At 41.2% G+C, this 24113-nt stretch overlaps 1 protein-coding gene across 1 annotated transcript; it reads left to right on the top strand.

Moving 5' to 3' along the window:
- Positions 1-348: 348 nt before the first annotated feature.
- Positions 349-17347, top strand: pdgfra (platelet-derived growth factor receptor, alpha polypeptide). The gene is made up of 29 exons (XM_020603482.1): positions 349-576; positions 2720-2795; positions 3309-3596; positions 3693-3953; positions 4286-4437; positions 5301-5463; positions 5860-6052; positions 6654-6769; positions 6853-7149; positions 7227-7493; positions 7648-7778; positions 7932-8100; positions 8243-8429; positions 8568-8683; positions 8823-8949; positions 9051-9247; positions 9748-9842; positions 10189-10321; positions 10621-10725; positions 11829-11939; positions 12289-12442; positions 13164-13324; positions 13638-13753; positions 14283-14405; positions 15128-15239; positions 15330-15429; positions 15590-15695; positions 16441-16676; positions 16768-17347. Exons 2-29 carry the CDS (start codon positions 2738-2740, stop codon positions 16913-16915), a joined length of 4422 nt encoding a protein of 1473 aa, XP_020459138.1. The 5' UTR covers positions 349-576; positions 2720-2737; the 3' UTR covers positions 16916-17347.
- The last annotated feature ends 6766 nt before the right edge of the window (positions 17348-24113 follow it).

Genomic DNA, 24113 nt, shown 5'->3' with positions numbered 1-24113 from the left:
GTTGTAATCAGGTGGAAAAGCTTGCTGGGGTGAATCGCCAACAATTGCACCTACAAAAAGAGAATATTTGTGAGAAGGTGTCAAAGTGAAACATGATTAAATGCAAAACAAGCTCGTCAGATCAGCTACACATCAGACTTACTTGTGTTTCCCAAAAGCTCTCCTATCCGAAGTGAACTTATATCCATTTCCAACCTCTCATTTCATCGAAAATATTCATTTGCATTTCTCCTCGAAAAGACTCTTACTTTGAAAAGGGGTCCAGCGCTTGCTTGGGGGTGGGGTGTTATTTCCTGAGACTTATTTACTTTGGGACAGATGATTTCTTTTTAGGAGGGGGTTGAGGAGAGGAGGAGGGAGGACTGTAACACTGAATCAGTTACAGGTCGCTGTAGCTGGAGCGCAGTTGTGAGGGCGGTCGTGGATGCGGAGAGAGGGTCGCACATATGGTCTCACAGCGCAGGATCTCTGAGGATTATTACCGCTGCAAAAGGAACCTTACTGCGCCTTTTTGAGCGACCAATTCACTGTGGATATACTTACATGAACGGAATATAAAGAGAGGATTAGTAGAAGGTAATTAAAAGGTTGTGTTGAAATCCAAAAGGTGTTTCAAACGTTTCTTAAGAGATTTGGGGCGTTTTGTTATCAAATAAAGCACAAGGAACCCTTGGTAGAATAGTTTTACAATCTTAATTGGTTTATCCAATTATAACACTACACTCCACCCGTTTCGTTCTGTATGGCAGTTCTGGAAAAGTTTCTTTAAATGTTTTAACCACTAAAATGAGAATGACTTTGACCCGTAAATTGTACCCAACCTTTGCATCAAACAATGCAATAGATCTTTTTAGAGTAGATTTCTTTTGCTCGTGCATCATATGGTCTCTCCCCTGGACGCCGAGCAGTGAGATGTGGCTGACTCTGTTGGATAAAAGCGCTTGGTTTCGGCCTCACAGCTGGAGGTGTCACCTCGAAGACTGAAGGCATCATTGTGGGACGCTGCCTGGCATGTAATGGGAAACACACTGGAAACTGTACATCACATTGTTGTCTCGCCTGTTCGTGGAATATGGGGAATTAAAATGGAAACTCAGCACTGGAGGCACTGGAAAGAGGCTGTCTGGGGCTTCAGAGCTGCAGCTAAGTGGCTTCAAGAGAGGGGAACGAAGAGCCGAAAGTGTCCTGAGGAGCCACGACGCATTCTTTATTAACGTGTCACTAAGGGATTTTGCTCAAGAATACTACTTAAAATGCTTACATATTTAGACTAAATATATTCTGAAACGCTTTTTTAAATTACGCTGATGCATTCTGAGCATAAACTCTCTCTCTTCACAACAATTTTCATGATCAACCGTTTGACGCAGAATTGAACCATTTCACCATCTGAGGAGGGAACAAAGTTGAGACAAGTCATATCAGCTGTTGTTCAAATTGATCCAGCCCAGCAGAGCGATGCATCTGGTCTCTTCACATTTGTTAAGTTGCTTGGTGGGAGAGCTGAGGAATAAAAGAAGCGCAAGGCACACAAACAGTCTTAACTGCCACTACAATTAGATTTATGCGCAGCGGCTGGAGGACCAGCGCAAAGCTTGGGAGGTGGGGGAAACCCCTCTGAAATGATCTGAGATGAGGCGTTTGTGCACAACCACGTCAAAACGGATTAAGTTAAGAGTTTTGGCAGATGATTCCCACGAGAATATGTAGTTTTGAGTGGAGTGGGTCCACTAACCGAAGAATTAAACAAACATTATTTAGGCATTTGTAGATGTGCCAGAGCGGACAGCCTCAGAAAGTGACACGTTTTGTTGTTTAGGGACACTGAAGAGCCGCATCAGGTCATTAATGTAAGAGATAGAAAAACCATTATAACCTGGATTTAGAGTGAACACAAACTGTTTTAAAAATCATTCTTATAGTTGAACTGACTTGGACTTAAATTGTTTACAAGTGTTTTCTTTTACTAGGCGCGTCTCAGACTGAGTGGGCTCCAATGAAATCCCTGATCCAGCACCAGAGACCAGTCCTGTCCAAGGCAGAGCTCCTTAACAAAACTAAGCATGAGTTCTGTTGAGTCTGGACTAAACCTGAGAATGTCCTAATTATCCATTCTAACTATTCATTTTGCTTAAAACATAGTTGGCCTTAACAAATAGATGAAACGGGAAAAATAGCTGTTTATTACCTATTTAGGACAAATTTAATTTTTGTCAATAAAGCGAAAAGACAAACTTCAAAATAGGCGAATGAGCAAGCCGGTGCTGGTAGGATCGGCGGGTGCTTGGTGCCATCAAACGGTGGACTGTGTCGCCCTCTACCGACCGTTCTCATGTTCACCTGGAGCGAAGCGCAGCGGCGAGAGGAGCGTTTGTCCCCCCAACACCCCGTGGTTTCTTTAGACGCAGGGAAATTAACAGTCCCTCATGCTACAAAGATAAGTCGTAATTCTGTGTTGAATTTCTGATTCCATTTTAGTGTTGAAATTATGCGGGAGGCCACAACTAATGTTGCTGTTTCCTCTAAAAGACTTAAAGGGATAATCGACAGCATGGGCATGGCTTGGCCTAAGCCACGGATTTACTGATTAAATAATGTTATCCAAAGGGACAAAAATAGGAGATTGTGATGCCCTATCTTTATCAGGACGAACCCCAACAAAAACCCAAAGTGTTAACCATATTTGTTGACCAAATAACATTTTTTTTTGTCTTTACAGGTCAGGACATTCACAGTTATGGGAGGGGTCAAGACGTATATCGTCCTTGGGAGTATGTTGGCAGCGCTACTGTCAGGTAAGAAAACAGGAGCTTTCAAGACAGGTGGGAAGAAGATTATCTGTTCAGACCTGTTTTGTCCTGTGTGTGGAGCCAACGTGGCTGTGACGAAAGAATATAACATAAGAAAACACTATGAAACAAAAGGTGGTACAAGATAGGTACAAGGACCTGGACATGGGGCAGAAGCTCCAGAATGAAAAGAAGTCTGGTTTCACAGCAGAAAATGTTCACAAAACAATAAGAAATGAATGCCACTGATTTTTTATTTTTATTTGAATTTTGATTTCTCATGTGTTTAGAAGATTAAGCTTTGCTTGTTCCAAATTCAATGTTTAAGCAACTTGTTTGTTTCCATATGAAAAGGTTTAGAATTATATATCCGGAGAGAAGGGAAAACATGCTCAGTTTTATTCAATATTCCAATAAATATAGAGTCTGGCCCGTAACTTTGTCCCAGTTTTTAATTTTGTCCCACTGTGTATTTGAGTTTGACACCCCTGCTCTACTGTTTTCAATACTATCTCTCAGTTACCTCTGGACTGCCACCAACCATTGTGCCTGACAAAGAAGCATTGATCGTGCAGCCTATGTCTGTGTTCAACATAAGTTGCACCGGAAAAAGAAATGTGATTTGGGCCGAGCCGCTGCAGGAAAACACCTACGTTTATCCGGGATACTACACGGCAACGCTCTTCATTTATAATGCAACAGTAGAAAACACCGGCTACTACATGTGTGTATATGAAACCCAGAAGGATGAACTACAGACTGACTTGGAAGAAGAGAATGAGGCGGGAATATATGTCTTTGTGCCAGGTGAGTTTGTGTTTTCACATGATGCCAGTGGAAGTTTTAAGTGAAGCTTAGGAACTAACAAAGGGGCTTTTTTACTCCGTGTGACCTCTCACCTAGATCCCCAGGTGCCATTTGTTCCTGAGACCCCTGACAACTTGGTTGTCCAGATGGACCGGAATGGAGTCCCCATCTCCTGTCGTGTGTCGGACCCCTACTTTCCTGTCATCCTGAGGAGTGTCCCCAGTGGAGAGGAGATGTCTGCCTACTATGACAGCAAGATGGGCTTCTTTGGGAGCCTCTCTCCTGGGCAGTACCAGTGTGAAACCACTGTGTATGGGCAGACAGTCACAAGTGCAATTTACACTGTGAAAACTGAGGGTAGGTTGAGGCAACACAGATTTGGTCTGATATTGTCTAGATTTCTGAGAGTGACTTGTACGAGAAGATAACTGAATCTATATTGATCTTCATCAATGTAATTAATATGTAATGTTAATATGAAGTCTGCAGGGTGATTTCAATACACGAGAGTCATGACATTACACCATTATCAAGGAGGGAGATGATTTAACGCGTCTGTTTTCACTCTGTGTGTGTGAGTGACTCATGGCGACCCACTGAGCCACTGTTCAATGATAAATGAGCTCTTGCTAATCAAGTTGCCACCATTTTTGGACCTGTGAGATGACTCTGCTGATATCTGCTCTCAGGTGCCACTGTAGCCCCTGCAGAGATGGAGGATTTCAGTGTGGAAGTAAAAGCTAGTGAGGAGACGGTGAGAGCAGGGCAGCCTTTCACCATCACCTGCACCACTCCCACAGGGCTGGGCTTTCAGCAGCAGTGGCTCCATCCTAAAAAACAGGCAAGAATGCAATGCTTTTTCCTGTCCTTGTACTTTAAAATGGCATTTAGTCTCCTCTCCGGCTTCATGCATCTGCCCTCTCTGTCTTGCACTGTTTTCTTCAGCTCCTTGTCATGTCCAAGTCATTTCCTACCCAGCATCACTGAGCGTTAAATTAGCAAATAATGGTTTTGGACCTGAACCTTTCAGTGTCAAGTGGAATATAGCTCTGAAGACGGTCCTTGGTGGTTCCAAAGCATCTGTTAGGAAAACAGTAACTGAACGCTGTGTTTTCATTATGGGAACAGTCAGCCAAACTGCTGCAGTCATCCGCATGCAGAAGGAACTGACAGGAAAGTTAAAGTTTCAAAAGAAAAGAAAAACAAGATAGTAAATCCTTTGAGCCCAGTGACCTTAAGACATGTAGGACAGATGCTGTTGACATGTGACAGCCAGCTAAACATTTAATACTTTTGACATGGTATCTGCAGTGATCTGAAAGAGTTTCATGTGCAGTTTGTTTGTTTATATTTATACTCTAATTCCTAATCTGTAGAGCCTGTTGTATGTTTTTCTGCATGGGATTCCACTAAGCTATTTTCCAGAGATGGTACTGGTAGGAACACAGGACTCTTGACTTCTGGTTTTGGTCTTAGCTGCAATTACAGACTTTTAAAAGGCTCTGTGATCCTGATTTATCTCCTGTGGCCTAGCAAGTGTTTTAACCATTAGTCTTCAACAGCACGAAGCACCGATTCAGAGACACTGGCAGTGTACCTGTAAAACAAAAACAGTTAAAAATGTTTAAAAATGTAGTAGCATATTGCCAAGACAGTTTTTTTCCGCAATCTCCACCAACCCATATTGTTCTTCTGTTCACATAGGCTGTGGATGCAGTTCAACTGAAAGAGACCTTTCCTGACCGAGTCATCTACACTCTCAGTATCCTAGAAGCCACCTCTCAGGATAGTGGGACCTACGAGTGCTCCATCACCCACGTAATCACCAGAGAGGTCAGAGTCAGCAGCGTGGCTGTTACCGTCTTTGGTAAGTCTGCCCCTGGAAATGTTTCCTGGATGGCTTCAGTGAGTCTTCAACATGATTGCTTTAGTGTGAAAAGCTCACACGACTGACCTACAGTAACTTGAGCCTCGTTTAACATTCTCATCATCAATTAGGTAAATTAGTCATGGTTTCACATACTGTATGTGCTTTTAGAGGTGTGTGTGGAAGTCATTTTCTACCGTCAGACTGCAAAGCTTCACTTCTGTTTTCAACATCAGCTACTATGCTTTATGGGATGACTTCAACAGATGTGTGTCAGGCCTTCAGTTCTCCTTCACCCTCTCTGTCACTCTGCTGTCATTTTAATCCTCACACTGTTTGTACTCACTATATCAAATTCTTTACCCTTTATCAACTGCTTATTATTTTCTTTTTCAGAAGAAAATTCCTTTGTGGTACTGGACTACAGTGGAATTCTAGCCACTGAGTTTATCAGCCTTTTGGAGGAGACAGAGTTTACTATCCTGATTGATGCCTACCCAGCACCCAAAGTGAAGTGGCTGAAAGATGGCAGGGCTCTACCAGGGAGCTACTTCATCCTCACCAAAACGAGCCACCTTGAAGGCAACCGGTGAGATCTATTAATACAGAGTAGTTTGAAAGAAATAAGCCTTTTCACTTTCTTGCTGAGAATTAGATTAGAAGACTGATACCACTCTTTTGTCTGTATATTAAATGCGAAGCTGGAGCCAAGAGGTAGTTAGCTTAGCCTAGCATAAACACTGAAAATGGGGAAATGACTAGCCTGACTTTTTCCTAAGGTAACAAAATGCACAAGCAGTGCATCAAAAATGAACAAATGTATATCCTGTCTGTTTTATCTATTAAAAAAATGACAATTTACTGTTTTAAGGATAGTTTATGTGCTGAATTGTTTCTTGAGAAGGGGCATTAACTTCCTGGATTAATAGTTCCTGCAAAAACTTTCTGTAAAACCACAGCATGTCAGTTTTACACTTTACAAATAGATGCTATATTAGTGAGTATAAATGAGTTTGCAAGTGTATTTTGTTGCCTTAGAGCTAACTTTCTCTCCTTCTCCCTGGCTTTAAGCTAATCTAACTGCTCGCTGTAGCTTTAGCATACAGACATGAGAGTGGTATTATACTTATTATCTAACTTTTGAGAATAAAACTATTAGTTTAAATAAGAGTACGTACTTCTTTTCACAGGTATCAGAGCATTCTGACATTCCGACAGCCTCTGGAGAAAGACAATGGGAATTATACCATTATAGCCCTCAGTGGCTCTCGGACTGCTCAATTCTCTTTTACTCTCAAAGTGAAAGGTAAGATTGATACATACACTGATACACTGACACATACATAGTATTTGTGATTTATGACAGAGTGCTGTACACATTTCTTTCAGCCCCCACTGCAATGATGTTCCCACCCTCCTCTGCCCCTGTGCTGCTGCCACAGCTAGAGGAGATGGTGGTGCCCCTCCACACTCCTTTCACCTTAACCTGTCACGGAGAGGCACAACTAGCCTGGGAGAAACCACTCGATGTGTCTGAGCAAATGCAGGAGGACAACAGCGGCCTGTTCATCTCCACCATTACTGTGGAAAAAGCCACTGCAATGCACACTGGCTACTACATATGTTTTTACAGCAGAAATGCCACTGATGAGATGGAGGACAGCAGCATCTACATCTATGTGCCAGGTATGTGGCACACAGGAAATTAGTGCTTGTGTGTTTTTATTGTTTTATATTATTTACATTTTTGTACTCCAACTCAGATCGAGATGTTCCCTTTGTGCCATCACTGGTGAGTTTTGGTAACCACATCCTGTCAGACAATGAGGAGATGGAGATCCAGTGTCGAGTATCTGATCCCAGTGCTAACGTGACCCTGGTTAACGTTGACACCCAGCTGCCTGTGCCTAGTGTTTATGACAGCAAGAGGGGTGCTTTGGGGATATTTACTGCTGGAACCTACGTCTGTAAGGCCCTAATAAACGGAGAGGAACATTACAGTGAGGAATACATCGTTCATGGCTGGACAGGTGTGTGTTTGTGAATGTGTAGAGCTGTGTCAGAAGATGTGTGTGACATCATTCAGAACTAGTTATTCAGCCTTTCAAATCTGATCTTAAGTTCCATGTTTTCTTTGGTGGATCTGTACCCTGACACAGACATCTTAACCTTCTGGTATCTCAGGTGCTGCTGCTCTGCATGTTGAGCTGACAGCCAAGCAGACTGCTCTCCTGGTGGGAGACACTATCACAGTCACCTGTCTTGCTCAGGGATCTGAGATTCTGGAAGACCACTGGAAATACCCTGGAAAACTGGTGAGGACACAAGTCACTCTATGTAACACAAAATAGAATTCACAGAGACTTTGTGTTTTGTTTTTAGTTTCTCAAATGTTGCTGTTGTTCACTGAGTCTGACTGTCAGGCAGTTTGAGATTCAAAGTACTTGATGTCCCTCGTTGGTTGACAGGCCAATCGTGCAATCAAAGCAGTGCATGAGAATAAGAAGGATCACGAGATCATTTACACCCTGACCATCCCACAAGCCTCAACCAAAGACAGCGGCATCTACTCCTGCTCCATCACTGATATTATTACAAATGAGAGCCAGACAAAGCAACTAGCTATCAGAGTGTTTGGTATGAAAGATATGTTTTGTTTACTTACAATACGGAATTGTATGTGGCATTACTTCATAGAATATTATTTCATATAATCTTTTCTTTCCTGTGCTGATCAGTGACTGTTGACTGTCTGTTGGCTTCTCTTCTTTTCTAACAGCAAGTGAGTTTATGTCCATCCAGCCGCTGTTCAAAGAATATGAATGGGCAGAGTTGGATGAGGTCCGTGAGTTCAGGGCCGAAATCAGCTCCTTCCCCACTGCTCATGTCACTTGGCTCAAAGATGGCACCCCACTCAGCAGTGTGACAGAGATCTCCACCAGTCTCCGGCAGCTCAACGAGACCAGGTGAGACGCCTGGCCAAGGTCCAGTAATGACAAGCTAAAAGTACCATTGCCACGCATTAACCAGGCCTCTAATTAGGATTTAATGCAATTGCGAACTTGTGTAGTGATTGCTGTTTCTGTTTTTGATGTTCCTTGTAGCTACATGAGTGTTCTCACCTTGATCCGAGCCAAGGAGGAGGACAGCGGGAACTACACCATACGAGTGGAGAATGGAAACCAAAGTCAAGATGTCAGCTTAATGCTGGAAGTCAGAGGTCAGAAAGAGGAACGCCTCAAGCCTTTCATCACATTTATTTCCTTGGATACTGCTGTCACAACCTTGTAGCCCCAGTTACAGTCTGTCTTTTTCACATGTTTACACACTTTGCTGTGCTTACCTCTGGATGTTAACAGTGCCTGCAGTGATTGTTGACCTAATGGACATCCACCATGGCTCAGCTGCAGGCCAGTCTGTGCTGTGTATTGCTAGAGGGCAGCCCACACCTGTGGTGGAGTGGTTCATTTGCAAAAACATCAAACAGTGAGTTCAGTCTTCTTTAGCACAACATTGATCTATTTTCCTTTTCAATCTACACACCTGCAGTCATTAAACACTTTAACTGACTGTATCTCTTGACACAGTTGTGCCAATGACTCATCCTCCTGGGGGCCCCTCCCTGCCAATGCCACAGAGATCACAGTGGACTCGCACATCGATAAGGACAATAACCTGGAGAGCCAGGTCATGTTTGGCCATCTAGAGAACACATTGGCTGTGCGCTGCCTGGCTAGGAATGAAATGGCCACTGTCGCCAGGGAGGTCAAGCTAGTGTCCAGCGGTAAGCACACACAGACACATTTTATTCATGTTTGTTTAAAGTAACTTTCCTCTTTAGCCAGCTTTGAATTAACTTTTGATGTTGTCATTTCCACCTTGTTCACTCTGAAGTCCCTTCCATTTCTGACACTCAGAGTGGTGAGACAGCTGATAGGGGACTATGAGGAGGGGACTCTTATTCTGACAGGGAAGGCAGACATCATTAGGCCATTTTGTTTTTTCTTTTGAGTTTTACACCCCCATCCTCACATCCTACTCCTGTGCCCACTCCCCCTAAGCCAGTACCTGCTCTCCTCCCCCATCTCCTGCTTTCATGTTATCTTCCCCGAATACCTTTTGGTCTTAGGATTTAATTGTTACTTTTTTTCTAACTGAGGTAATTTGTGACACATCCAATGTATTTCAAGCACTTAATTCATCATTACAGCTGACACATGTTGCATCCATGTGATTAATTGGCGCTCCATTTAACATGTGACCACTGGCTGTCCTCCTGAACAGGCCCTCATCCTGAGCTGAGTGTAGCTGCTGCTGTGCTGGTGCTCCTGGTCATTGTCATCATCTCACTCATTGTCTTGGTTGTAATCTGGAAACAGGTATTGCTGTCATCATCCTGCATTCATTCGCACATATTCACTCTTTCAGTCACTCATTTATTCACTCTTTTTTTTCTTAGCTTTGCAAAATCCATCTTAAATGTCACAATGTAGATTTTTAGTATGAGATTTTCTGTTGTGACTGGTTAAAAGCTGGTCTATTCTTTTCCTGCAAGTAACAATGCTCTTGGTCTAAACCAGTAAATAAAACTACATTTGTGCTTGGTTTTACAAGGCTAAGAGAAGGTTATTGGAAATAGTCTAAAAGCTGGCAGCAGGTCCAACAACCAGCCTCAACTTGACAAGGATTCATTTGTCAGCTCTATATATTTTCCCCATCTTCCAGAAACCACGATATGAGATCCGCTGGAGGGTCATAGAGTCTGTGAGCCCAGATGGCCATGAATACATCTATGTCGATCCCATGCAGCTTCCCTATGACTCCAGATGGGAGTTCCCCCGTGACAGGCTTGTGCTTGGTGAGCTTACTGTCATTTTCAATGTGCTAATGCTCTAGTCATGTCCTGTAGCTCTGCAGCCTTCCTGCAGGGATGTTATCACTAGTTCTTTGAAGAGATAAGATAACCTTGGGCAGCAGATGTTTGCTGGCTGGGGTTTTGGTTTGACTCAGTAATCAAGGGGACATTCAGCCAGTAAAGGAGTCACATATGAGAAAACAGAGGCATGCAAAGTGCATGGATGTATTTGTATGATTGTGCTTGTGCAGTTGCTTTTGTTTTTCTTCCATGATAATTAATCCTATGTGTGTGTTTGTCAGGTCGTGTCCTGGGCTCCGGAGCTTTTGGGAAAGTGGTAGAAGGCACCGCCTATGGACTCAGTCGCTCCCAACCCGTCATGAAGGTGGCAGTAAAGATGCTGAAACGTGAGTTTACCAGATTACAGGTGACAAGACATTTAAGCCATGCTGCTACCATTCACCTGATATGTTTCTTTCTACCACTGACATTCACTATTTAGACCAATTAAGTGTGGGCAACTACTACTACAATACATATAAACAATAAATCTGGTCTGGCTCTCAGTCTGTGAGGCGCACATCCTCAGGGGGTTTATGAAAGCTGAAGGAGGCAGATGTGAGGCAAAGATACTACGTGAAATGAACGGGTGTTATGACCCTGCCATATATGCATGCTACAGTAATTACCAACCGTAAGACCATGAGTTAGTTATGCTACAGTAATTACCAACCGTAAGACAGTGAGTTAGTATGGCTTGCTAATGTGACCATCTTATCAACATATTCAGCTGTTTTATCTGTAGCAACTGCTTTAAAGCCATTAGCACTCAATTGCCACAATTTGCATAAATAAACTGCACTCATTCTCAGAGTCAAATCTGAAAACACAGACATGATAGGATATTTTTACATTATATGTGACTTACTCTTCTTGAGGATATCGTTACCCATTGCAAAAGAAATATCCATAAATTCACTTAGAAATCACGTGTTATTACAGAACTTGCCTCATGTTTTTTAGTTTTCCTTACTTTCAGAGCAATCCAGTGATAGATGTCTGTGCATCCCCTGGTACACTGTAAACAGGAACTAGTCATAGCTAATTTGTTGTATTTTTAATAATGCCAATTTGGCATATGGGTGGTAGACAGTTGGTGTTGGGGGGCTTTGAAAAACCCTGCTAAAACAATGCAATAATAAATTGGATCAGTATCTGAAAATATTTGACCTGCTAAACAAAAATGAAAGATGAATGTCTAGGAACGCCTCCGCTGGCAGCTGTTTTTATTCAACTGGTGCAGAACTTTGTGCCCACAACAATAGTGACAGGGAGAAAGTGATGGAAAGGAAGATACTCAGGAATATATAGAATAGATAAAGACACTTTTTAACAAAAATATAATGCAACTAATTATGGCATTCTTGGCTGAATGCTGAGGTGATCTTGGCTGAATGCCTGGTTGGTCGGCTTCCTTGGTGTGATCATGTGGTTGCTGTGCCGTTTTCAGCCACGGCACGATCCAGTGAGAAACAGGCCCTGATGTCTGAACTGAAGATCATGACTCATCTGGGACCTCATCTCAACATTGTTAATCTCCTGGGAGCATGCACTAAGTCAGGTGAATAAACACAATCATAAGCAACACATACTGTATAATAACAGCTTAGTTTAACCATTGTTACAGTTTAGCACCACTTTACAAACACACGCAAATGCCCACATTCACGCTGCAAAAACCATGCATGCTCATACACACACACTCATTCATCCAGATTTGCAGTTGTACAGCTCTAACAGCAAAACGGACTGACTGCCCTGTCTCAGTTCTTGGTAGGTGTGGTATTTTAATAGGCTTTTTATGAGAAAGTGGAGGCTTGTCCTCTTGCTTTTAGCTTTTACAAGCCTCTGATAAGATTAGCCTGCAGACTGACGCCGATGGACAACTCTATCTGCTGTGTTGTTCCCAGGCCCTATCTACATTATCACAGAGTACTGCCTCTACGGAGACCTGGTCAACTACCTGCACAAAAACAGAGACAACTTCCTCAGTCTGAACCCAGAGAAAAGTAAAAAAGATCTGGACATCTTTGGCATCAACCCTGCAGATGAGAGCAGCCGGAGGTATCTCATATATGTTTGAAAGTATAAACATGGGCACTTCCATCTCTTTATCCAAGGAGTTGATTTTTAGCTTTTTCTTGTAATTCAGACCCTTATCATGATTAGAAAATGTTAAAGTACAAAAACACACACCTTTAAATAGACTTTTTCTATCAGTACGCTTCCTCTCTTCCACTCCCAAATATTATAGCCACTGACACAACAATTTGCTCAACTGTCTCCCACACACTCCCATTCTCCCCTAACCCCTGATTGGTAACTCTATCACCATTTTCTCTGTGGTTGAGGAGATTGCCTGGCATCTTCACCTAATCAAATTGTAGTTCAATATGGTCTCAGCTTTCAAACTAATTTCATTGTATCAGAGGTATCTGTTAATTCTGTTCACTCAGACGCTCTTGGTCGAACAGCAGCCCTTTCTCTCTCTCTCTTTGAGGCTCATCTGTGTTGATGGATGACTCATAACTACCACACCTCGAAATGACCACAACATGATATAATCCTGGCTACCATGTTAGCCTCAACCACATCTTCCTCTAACCTCAGCCTCATGGAGGGAGAGGATTTGAGGACACATACACATTGAAGTAGACTCAATAGGGGATGGAATAAGATGCATGACATAATGTTTTATCACCATACATCTTTATATACCACAGTATTCCCACAACCTATTTTTGCCTCATCAGTAACAGAATTCCTCTCTTGTCTTTGCCCACAGTTATGTGATCCTGTCCTTTGAGAGCAAAGGAGACTACATGGATATGAAACAAGCTGACAACACTCAGTATGTGCCCATGCTGGAGATGAGCAATGCCTCCAAGTACTCGGACATCCAAAGGTCCAACTACGATCACCCACCCTCTCAGAAAGGCTCGAGTGGTACGTGCTGTGCTTCTTTCTCCTCTCTCAGTCCTCCTCTTCTCCAACTTATTGGTTTGTACTTGCTTGGCTTTATAGCGCTATGTTTGAGTCAGTGTTGGTTGAGGGATACACCCGTGTCAGAATTTAGGACTGGTACAGCCCTGTAATTACATGGAGGGGATAATTGTAGCACACACATAATAATGCCCAGTTTCTCCCTACCATTAGTAAAAGCCAGGTTTGAGCTGCCAGTACTATATTTACAATACATGACGAACATATACTCGTGGACCGCCTCACAATGTTTTCTATCTGTGTGTGTGTAAACCAGAGGGCGAGATGGACAACCTGCTATCAGATGACATGAATGAGGGCCTGACCACCACCGACCTGCTCAGCTTTACCTACCAAGTGGCCAAAGGCATGGAATTCCTGGCTTCCAAAAATGTATGTGTTCATGAAATTCACATTTCTTTTTCACCGCTGGGGTTTGCAGCCTTGCATTCCGCTGCATTCCACTGGTTGTGGATTAGACGCTATATGATGACAGCCACGCTGGCCAAAGAAGGGGGGCTGAGGAAACCAGCAGTTGAGTGATAAGCAGTGAAGCAGTGAAGGCTGCTGAACTCACTCAGGAAAGAGGCTGGGGCTGAATATAGTAGCAGCACAGCCAGGGCTAGAATTACCAGGCAGGGACACACTGTAGCCAGAAGCTTTTTATTCAGCTTCATAGTTATTATCCCTAAATATCCAGTGGTCACAGCCATCCCTCCAACTGACATGTTTACACAAAAACCATGCTTTATAAAGCAATATGAAAGAGCGTTAAAAATGCATCCGACTGACATAAATACATGCAGAAATAGATGCAGTCGGTATCTATGGGAGCAGAGTATGCTGGTTTGGGAATTGATGGAACAAAGGTGCATGAAGTAAAAATCTGCTAATCACTTTTGTTTAATCTCTTTTTTGACAGTGTGTGCATCGGGACCTCGCAGCCAGGAATGTCCTTCTTTCTCAGGGCAAAATAGTAAAGATCTGTGACTTTGGACTGGCCAGAGACATCATGCATGACAACAACTATGTCTCCAAAGGGAGTGTAAGTCTCTGGTCATATATTACTTTTTGCATAAAGAGTAGCTTTATTGCATGTACCCATGTGGATTACGAACACCTAAACGTCTGACTGAGAAACAACAGCACTGACCACTACACCATCTTATAGTTTAAGTCTCCATAAACTACATAGTGGGTGGTTCATCTCCTATAAAATTTTATTTCAGAAGGGCTTGGATCATGTCATGTTACTACCATATATCTGCAATTATTTTACATTGATAGTGTGGTGATAATTGCACCAAATCTAAATATCTTAGAAAAACTGGAATCTGTAGCTCAGTACATGCATGTACCCATGTGGATTTGAACCCCTAATCCTCTGACTGGGAGACAGTAGTGCTGACCCTTTCAGCTTTCTAAGTATCTCTAGTTTACATAATAGGGGATGTATCCTCTGAAATAAAATTTTACAGAAGGGCTTGGCTCAAATTATGTGACTACTACATATCTGCAGTTATTTTACATTCATATTGTGATAATTATGGAACAGTCTTAATAACTTAAAAAAGTGCAATCTGAATTTCAGTATATACTAAGTTGAACCTCCAATTTTCTGACCAGGAGGTAACAGTGCTGAACCCTACATCACCTTACAGTGTAACATTCAGCTTTCTGAGTCTCAGTAGCTTACATAATAGGGGATTCAGTGAATGCAAGTACTTTGCAAGTATTATTGATCATTTCCTGTCTTTCACCTCATAGACCTTTCTCCCAGTGAAGTGGATGGCACCTGAAAGTATTTTTGACAATTTGTACACCACTCTCAGTGATGTTTGGTCCTACGGCATCCTCCTCTGGGAGATATTCTCCTTAGGTGAGCCTGTGCAATAGTTTATTAGAGAAAAGAAATTCCTGAGATGACAGTAGCTTGGTCAAACTCATGATAATATGTTTCCGTCTGAAGGTGGCACCCCATACCCAGGGATGGTTGTGGACTCGAGCTTCTACAACAAGATTAAGAGTGGATACAGGATGTCCAAACCAGAGCATGCACCTCATGATGTGTGCGTGATCACCTGCTGCTGTTGCGTTAAAGCTTCTTCTCCTAATATTCTGTCAAACAAGCAACGCATTTGGCTGAAACCTCACAACAGTTTATCCCTGAGCTGTGATATACAGGTTGCACTGCTCTCCATGGTAATGGGGCTGTTTTTGCTTTTGCAGGTATGAGATGATGATGAAGTGCTGGAACAGTGAGCCAGAGAAGAGGCCCACTTTTCTGGGTCTGAGTGAAACTGTAGCTTCTTTGCTGCCCTTCAGCTACAAGAGAGTGAGTCTCCATGTGACTTCTCACACTAATTTATCCCCTCACATTCTTGACCTCATGGTTAGACCTTGACGTTCGGTTCCTCTGTTTAGTTTTTCATTTTGTATCTGATTAACTTTTTTTAGGCTGAAATATCCTCTCTCATGCCTTAATTTTAATTGTGTTGACCAAATTACAGGTTTAAAAGATTTAAAATACATTCATAACCTCTAGAGTCCCTGCGTCCTCATATGAGGACCGCACAGCTTGGGTTTCCAAAGCTCAGGACTCTAGAGGTTAAGGTGCTATTAAAAACTCTTCCACTTCCTCGGAGAGTGCATTAGGAGTTGCTTCTGTGTTTCTGTGAAACCCAAACCTACAAATCATGAGTGCAAATGCCTCAGTTTGGCAAATCACACAGCCCCAGTTCTTGCCTCCAATACCCAACCTTAAATACACCATTATACTTCATGCAACACATCAAAACAGCTTTACCTCTGCCTCTTTCACAGTTTTAAAGGGCAGAAGAGAAGTCTTCTCTTGTTGTTTGGATGGGGTGTGAGACATTTACTTTTGATTATTCATTATCCAGCTGGCAGCACAACCAGTGTTCACACTAATACCAGTACTATGGTTCTGTTGGGCTTTATTGGACTTGTACAATATATGGTTTCATCATTGCTTCTGTGCAACAAGATAAATGTGATATATTTTCTGTTTCCACTATCTAACAACTTTTAAATCTAATGTATATGTCTGTCTTGTGCAGCATTATGAGAGGGTGAACCACGAGTTCCTAAAAAGCGACCATCCTGCTGTGACTCGGGTGTGCATGGAAAATGATGACGCCTACATCGGCATCACCTACAAGAACCAGGGCAAGCTGAAGGACAGGGAAAGCGGCTTTGATGAACAGCGGCTGAGCTCTGACAGTGGCTACATCATTCCCTTGCCTGACCTGGATCCTATATCTGATGATGAATATGGAAAGAGGAACAGACACAGGTAAAAGGACCAAAGATCTACCTGTCCTGCAGTACTCTGTCTATATTACACCCAAGATGGCACTAACGTGTGTTATCTGTGTGCCCTGCAGCTCACAGACGTCTGAGGAGAGTGCCATCGAAACGGGCTCCAGCAGCTCCACCTTTGCTAAGCGCGAGGGTGAGACTCTGGAGGATATCACGCTGCTGGACGAGATGTGTCTGGACTGTAGTGACCTGGTGGAGGACAGTTTTCTGTGACAACTGCTCAGCCTGTAGAGCAGGAGCAGCAAGGAAAAGGGACATAGGGATACAGGAAACTAGAGAAAGACTGCTGTCTCCCCTCTAGCCCCGCTATTCCTCCTACTTAAATGCCCTTTCAGAGGACAAAACAAAACCACTTCACTGCCTGGAGGAGTTTGTGATGACAGTATGGTACGCTTCTCACTTCTCCCTGGACAGTGCCCCCTACTGGGCTGGACAAGCAGGTGAGCATTGATGAAAACATCAAGGACTCAAATAACCACAGTCACTGAGCCTGTGTGTTGGACCTAGCTAGATAAGAGAGAACAACAATGTCGTTTTAATTTGCAGAGTTTTATTCTATTGGGCATTCTTTTAACAGCAAAATAAGCAGGAGGAACGACTCAAACATGCTGGTCAGCAGCTCTAAATGAACAACCACCACAGCAGATCATTCATGTGATATATATATACAATTTAAACTAGACAAGTCTGATACTAGCAACAGCATTGGCAGTAAACACCCTCCACATTTACCTGCTGCTAAAAAAGGACCCGATGCTGGTACAATCAGTAGCAATACTCTGATTTAAAAGCACAAAATCTGGACTACGTGCATTTTTTTTGTATAGGACCATCTTCCATTTTCAATGGTTAAATACATGCAGTAATTCAAATATATTTTTTTACTTTGTGACTATATAAACATGTATTATTTTTGAATACCGAGCAGATACTGACTATAGCTGTTTGAATGGTTATTGGCAAAGTGCTTGTGGGTTGCGTGCGTTTTTGCAGTATCTCACCTATTGCCCAGATATAAGTAAATATTCTCCAGTGTCATTCCTCACAAGACCGCAGTCATATTTGTCATTTGGCTTTGATAAACAAAGTATGATTGTATTGTAAATAGCAAATTTATAAGAGATAATTATTGGGATAACGTTCATGTATTTTATGTAAGCACATGTTAAGCTTCTGAAGCCTGTTGATGATACATTAGAACAAAAAAATGTTCTTGTATTCAGTGAAATGGATCACATACAGAATTTCACAGTGTCTGTTTTAGAAAGTTGCATGGGAAATATTTTTATTTTCCCATATTTGTCCTGTAAAACACACGTAAGGGAGGCATAAAATACAAGAGGCAAAAGAAAAAGTCACCTCATAATGACAGTAAACATGCTAGTGTGGCCCAGAAGTTTTTAGCTATATCCAAAAGCAGTGTTTTACTAGCAGACTATGCCCTCGTGTCTCACATTTTATCTGTTGAAGTCCTTTAACAGGTTCTAGTCATTTTAAGACACTAGATGAACTTGAGATCTAAGTTGCTCTGATGTCATACATCAATTATTCTTAGACTCTTAGTAATCATCTGTATCTCCCAGCTACTGTTGACTGTGATATAATCTGCAATCAGTTGCACTTTCCTGTTTTTCCATTATGTTTTGGATGTTGCTGACTAGTTAGGCAAGCTGAACTGAAACAGAGAAAAGTCTTGCTTTAGCTTTAGCTGTTTAAAGCAGTGTGAATGTGAATGTTTGTGCTACACATGAGCAATGTGTTGTTGACGGTATAGTATCTGTAATTATAGGTAACTGGCCCTGATATAATTTACTACTATGTGTCATTATTTTACATCATGTACAATCAGATGATTTATATTTCAATAAATGTTTTATAATGTAAAAACATTATTTCATGGTCTATGATTTTTTTGTATTACACACCAAATAACAGCAGTAATAGAAAAGGAATGGCATGTCTATATGGATATGGAAAGGGGGAAAGGCCAAAAAGCTAATTGTATTGCACAATTTTACCCACAAGAATAAGACTTGCAATAGATCAGGGGTGGCCAATTCCAGTCCTTAAGGGCCACTGTCCTGCTTGTTTTCTAACTGTCCCTGCCTGACCTGCTGCTGATTACCTGGCTCAGGTGTGTTCAGTCAGTCAGAAGCTGGAAGATACCAATTCACTTTATCTTTCCTCACTCCACTTTCATCTAAGATGGTATCTCACTTTGTTTTTTTCTTGCTGCGCCATAAGCGATGTTACCTCAGCCAACAGTTAAACGTTAAGAGTTAACAGTGTTTGTTTTGCAAGTTTCTTTCACTTGACGATTTCACGGAACCGGAGACACATTAACACCATTTTGCTGCGCATACATCCACTGACGATCCTCTAACCATGACCAGACGCTTTCACCAGGACAGGTGCAATTTTCAGCTATGTGCGGGGCTCGCTAAAAGAAATGTGAATTACCAACACGGGATTACTTCGGATATCTCAAAAACAAAAACCCTCGAGAACACCGTCTCTCTTTACAGGTCAAAGTAAATGTACAGTTTATAACTTTAATCCCAAACAATAAATGACAGACATAAAATGTCTCATCGAAATAATTTTCCACATTGTCTGTTTGTTAGCTAATCTCCGATTTACAAAATAACTAATAATGATCCCCATCTGACCCTAGAGGGCACACACAGAGTTTCCCTCCGTACATACAGAATACACTGATGACATCCCAGTGAGGAGGCAGCAGGCTTAAATACCTCCCACTAGGCCTGGACTGCACCAAATGCCCAAAACAGGAGAGGGGCGACTTTATGGAAAAATATATTGTTCATTTGTTGTAGCTCATATTAAAACTTTGTTTGTCATGCTATGCTGGTTTTTACTTTTAAGAAAACTGCCTATTTAGTGTTTATTGGTAGATTATTTTGTTAGTGTCTTTGTTCATTCCCTGTGTGTTACTGGTTTGGCCAACCCATATATATGTTCCCCATTTGTGTCTCGGATTATGTTTGAGGTACTGTGCAGTTCAGTTTGCTGTATTATCCTATTTTAGGGTTCAGTTATCTTGCTTGTGTTTTCCCCCATTTTTTCATCTGAAAAGTAATTACATGTGGTGAAGTAAAAATTACAATACTTCTCAAATCTACTGTAATAGAAGTATAAAGCAGCAAAAATGGATATAATCAGGTATTTCAAAACTGCACTTAAGTTTAGTACTTGAGTAAATGCATTTCGTTACTTTCCATCACCACAAATGTGTACGATTTGATTCTTGTAGGCTCTAGTTACTTTATAAGCTTTAGTTACTTTTCATACCTTTAGTTCCCTTGAGTTACTTTTCATAACTCTAGTTTCCTTTAGTTACTTTTCAGTTCTTCATTTTCTTTTAGTTACCTTTCATACCTTTATTTTCCTTGCTTATATATATTACAGCTGTATTGATGATTGTCCAGAACTACTGAGCTTTGGTTACTTTTAATACATTTATTTTCCTTGCTTATATATCTTACAATTGTATGGATGAGAGTCAAGTGATACTGAAGTAGAAACTGCCTGATTTAACTTCTGTGTAGACATTGTGTATGTACCTTCAGGTAACCAGACAGCCTATTTTACATTTTAACAAAGACCTGTTGGCCTGTTTTGCACCTTCACCTAGACCCGCTTAGCATATCCCAAGTTCTGCTTTGTCATGGGGTGTCCTGCAGAGGCAGGGGGCCTACAACCTGAGATGACCACCTGGCCAGTTTAGCATACTTATTAGCATCACACACACAGGGGGGCCTGCAGCCCAGACCACCCATTGTTCAGTGTCCATGGATCAAGAAATACACTCCTGGGTTAGATCATATTTCAGCAAGCAGGCAGGCACAGGTAGGGGTTGACCTACTCACACCAAATGGCCAATAGGATTACGAAGTGTGAAATGTTGTACCTCTCTCTAGGGCGGGCCTAGCCCAAGGAGATAAATTCAATGTAAACATGTAACTCATGCCTCAGAGAACGGATTTTTTGCAGGAGCTCTGTTGCTCTGATCCCAGCGCTGTATGGCTTCACTTGTGCCCAGACTTTGACTAAACTTCCTGTTGATTTTAAACAGTCCTCTCCTGTCTTCACTTCTTGTGCTTTCAATAAAAGAATTTGGGTAAAATCCAACAAATGTTATGACACAAAATGTCATGGTCTATTACATATTAATATTATTTGACTGTGCAGTACGCAGAGTGAGTGTTCCTACTCCAATTAATGCAATATAAAAGACTGGCAATCTCAACTCAAGGCTCTCAGCTACTTTACCTGCAGACTGCCAACAACTATTAAAACATAACAGTTCTCTGAGTATTAGTAGTTTGGTAGCCTTTTGTGTACTTAACCATGTGAAAATGTCAAAGAAAACTCCACAGTATTTGCTGACACTGACAATGAGAATGTCTTGTCATTACCTTTAAGTCCCAGTAGAGGGAGGCAGCATCTAGATAATGCTTTGAGCCTTAAGAGCAGGAGATAAAGTGGGTGAAGAGGAAGATCAACAGGATGTTGCACAAGTGTAATTGATGTTTTAAGCCTGCAGATGTGGGTGGATCTTCAGAATCCAAACATGCCATCCTTAGCTCTAACCCTAAACCTCCAAAGTTGCATGGCATTAGAAAACTGCAGATACATCTGGTCTCAGATCTGCAATTAATTGTAAACATCTCATAAGGCTAGCCTTACCAGAGCTTTAATTTGATAAATCATTTGTTAACATGCTGTTTAACTGAAACTTTAAATACAGCCATAAAGAAATAAATTACATCATGTTAGCAGGACAAATTTCTGTTTGACGATGCAGCTTTGAAATTGGGTTGCATCAACAACTTTCCCCTGATTTGTTATAGTTATACATTCTTGTTTTACTGGTTTTCTTTTTTTCCCCATTTGCTCAAACTGTTGAACCCTTAAGGCAGACCTGTGTTAGTACAAAGCAGGTTCAATATCTATTCCAAACTGCAGCTGTAGCCTCAAGTGGAGCTTGCAAAGGAGCTTGCACTGCATGGAAAAGTACTGATAGAACTGTGCTTGAGGCTACTGGTAAACATATCTGCCTGCTAAGGAGTTGAAGGTTTGCATGCTTGTTTTCTTGCTGCAGAAACTGCCTGAACTGTTAGATCCATGTTTAAAACTTTTTCATGATAAACATTTGCACTTGAAAAGAATGAAAAGAATCCTAACATTGAGAGTTCGGTGCTATAACTGGGAAAGTCAGAGTTGAACTGTAATCTGTCAGCAGGGTCTTGCAAATGGAACGTGTACTTTTCACAAAAGACCACAGTTTTACTAACTATTTAATAACATTTTTTAAGTTTTATTCTTATTTGAGAAGAAACAACCGTGCTTAAAATGGCTCCATAGTATACAGCTCCAGAGGAAAATGAAGTCCTTTGTGATGCGTGGGGTGGAGGAAAGATCCCCTCATATTGATAACAAATGTGCTATTCAGTGGACTTTACTTAATGAGAAACAGTTATGCAAAATATGGTTAAAATACACCAATGAAACAAGTGGAAACTCTTGTATCTATGGAAATTTATACCAGAGTAATGTATCAGATACAAATTTATTTTCTCCTTTCATTTACAAGTTTAAAAGCCAGCTTTAGTTCAAAGAAAATGTAACTCTTTCAGACTTAACAGCAAAACAAAACAGACTGAAAAATAATGTTAGTATTTCTAAGTAGTAGCACAGTGAAGGTTATGCTAGTGTCAACATGCTAATATGGTCACAATGATAATGTTAAGCTGGTATAATGTTTATAAAGAGCTGAAGTCATAATGGCCCATCTGGGCTAAAAGCTCATTACAATCTCTAATTTAACATTTCTTTGTGCAGCGTGTTTCTGGAAATTACTTTCCATAATGTGACACAGATCAACTCCAGTACAACTAAAAATCCAAATACTCCCTCATTTTAACAAATTCAAACAGTTAACCAACTATGAACACTAAAAACTACTACAGTTTTGATGAAATTCTCCAGCATGGGGAATCCAGTTTTGTTGCTTGTAATCTCTGCTGGTTCGAGCCCTTTTACAGTGTCTGCTCCTCTCTGTCTTGCTACAGTCATAGCTCACCTGTTGTTGAGCTGTGACATTTAGCCTGCAAAGGTTGAGGCCTCATTGAAAATGATGTTTGTTAGAGGCCACTAAAAAAAATAAACAATAATCAATTTTTTTATAATTACCTTACACAAAGCTATATTTTAAGTTATTAGTGTTAAAAATGTCAGTGGGATTTTGAATGAGGTTTCTTCTGGAAGCCCTTTATAACATGTTCATCACCTTATTTTAGCATGCATTTTGATAATGCTAATTATTACTTTTAGCAAATGCTAAAAGTAATAAGGTTCAGCTGAGGCTGATGATGGGAAGCTAATTTGCTTTCCTGATATTTGGTGATATGAATGCCTGTACAATTTTATACTGTTTTGTCTAGTAAATGTTCATGGAATAAGTGAAAACTTCAACCTTCAGTGAAATCAGGAGTACCTGTGCAAAATTACATGGCAATCTCATATTTCAGTCTGGACCAAAGTGGTGGACCAACCAGCAGCCTGACATCACTATTCCCATAGCCATTTCACTAGCATGCCTAAAATTGTAGAGCTATAGAGACACATATTCACACATACTTGCAGTTAACACTAAGAAAATCAACACTCAGGCCTAAGAAAATTTGTTAATATGAAGATGAAAATAGATAAGGAACTTACTGAATGGAGAGGAGGGCAATGCAAAGACACATATTACTGTGTCAACACTTGTTTATGAAGTGATTTGGTATGCTGCCAGTACACTCTTGGCACATTTAGCCCTGCAGTGTTTTGTCTCAGTCAAAATGTATGAAATGGAGAAAAGTCATACAAACCTTGAACACAAAAACTGCACACAGACATATGTAACAAATCATATTCTGCCTTTTTTTATTCATGAACAATTCATTTAATGATCTGCTAATGGAAGGCTGAATAGTATATACATTGTAAACAAGGCACAATCCAGTAACGTGGTGTGCCGACTAAATGCTTTGAGAATCAAGCTGACACCAATTTGATTTAGAATGACAACTAAAGATCTCTAACAATATGGAAAGACTCAGTGAGACCTTGCTAGATGATAAGTCCTGAAAGAGATTGGGGGAAATTTGATTGTGTCATATTTTACTTTGCAAGAGTGAGAGGGAATCTGATTTTGATATATTTGGCTGCACGTGTGAGTGTGAGACAATTAGATTAGCAATCTCTTTGGTTTGTTTGATATGTAACATCAGTCTCCTTCATGAAACTGGATGCCTTGTTGCCATCTGTGCGGCCTCCATCCTCTGCTCCTCTGGGAGAGCAGGTCCAGGAGTAGTCTGGGGTTTAGACAGATATGCTGTAA

The sequence above is a fragment of the Monopterus albus genome, unplaced genomic scaffold (assembly GCF_001952655.1).
Source record: "Monopterus albus unplaced genomic scaffold, M_albus_1.0 scaffold61.1, whole genome shotgun sequence".
Taxonomy (NCBI): Eukaryota; Metazoa; Chordata; class Actinopteri; order Synbranchiformes; family Synbranchidae; genus Monopterus; species Monopterus albus.
The sequence above is the reverse complement of the archived record's forward strand: the minus strand, read 5'-3'. Positions and strand labels throughout refer to the sequence as shown.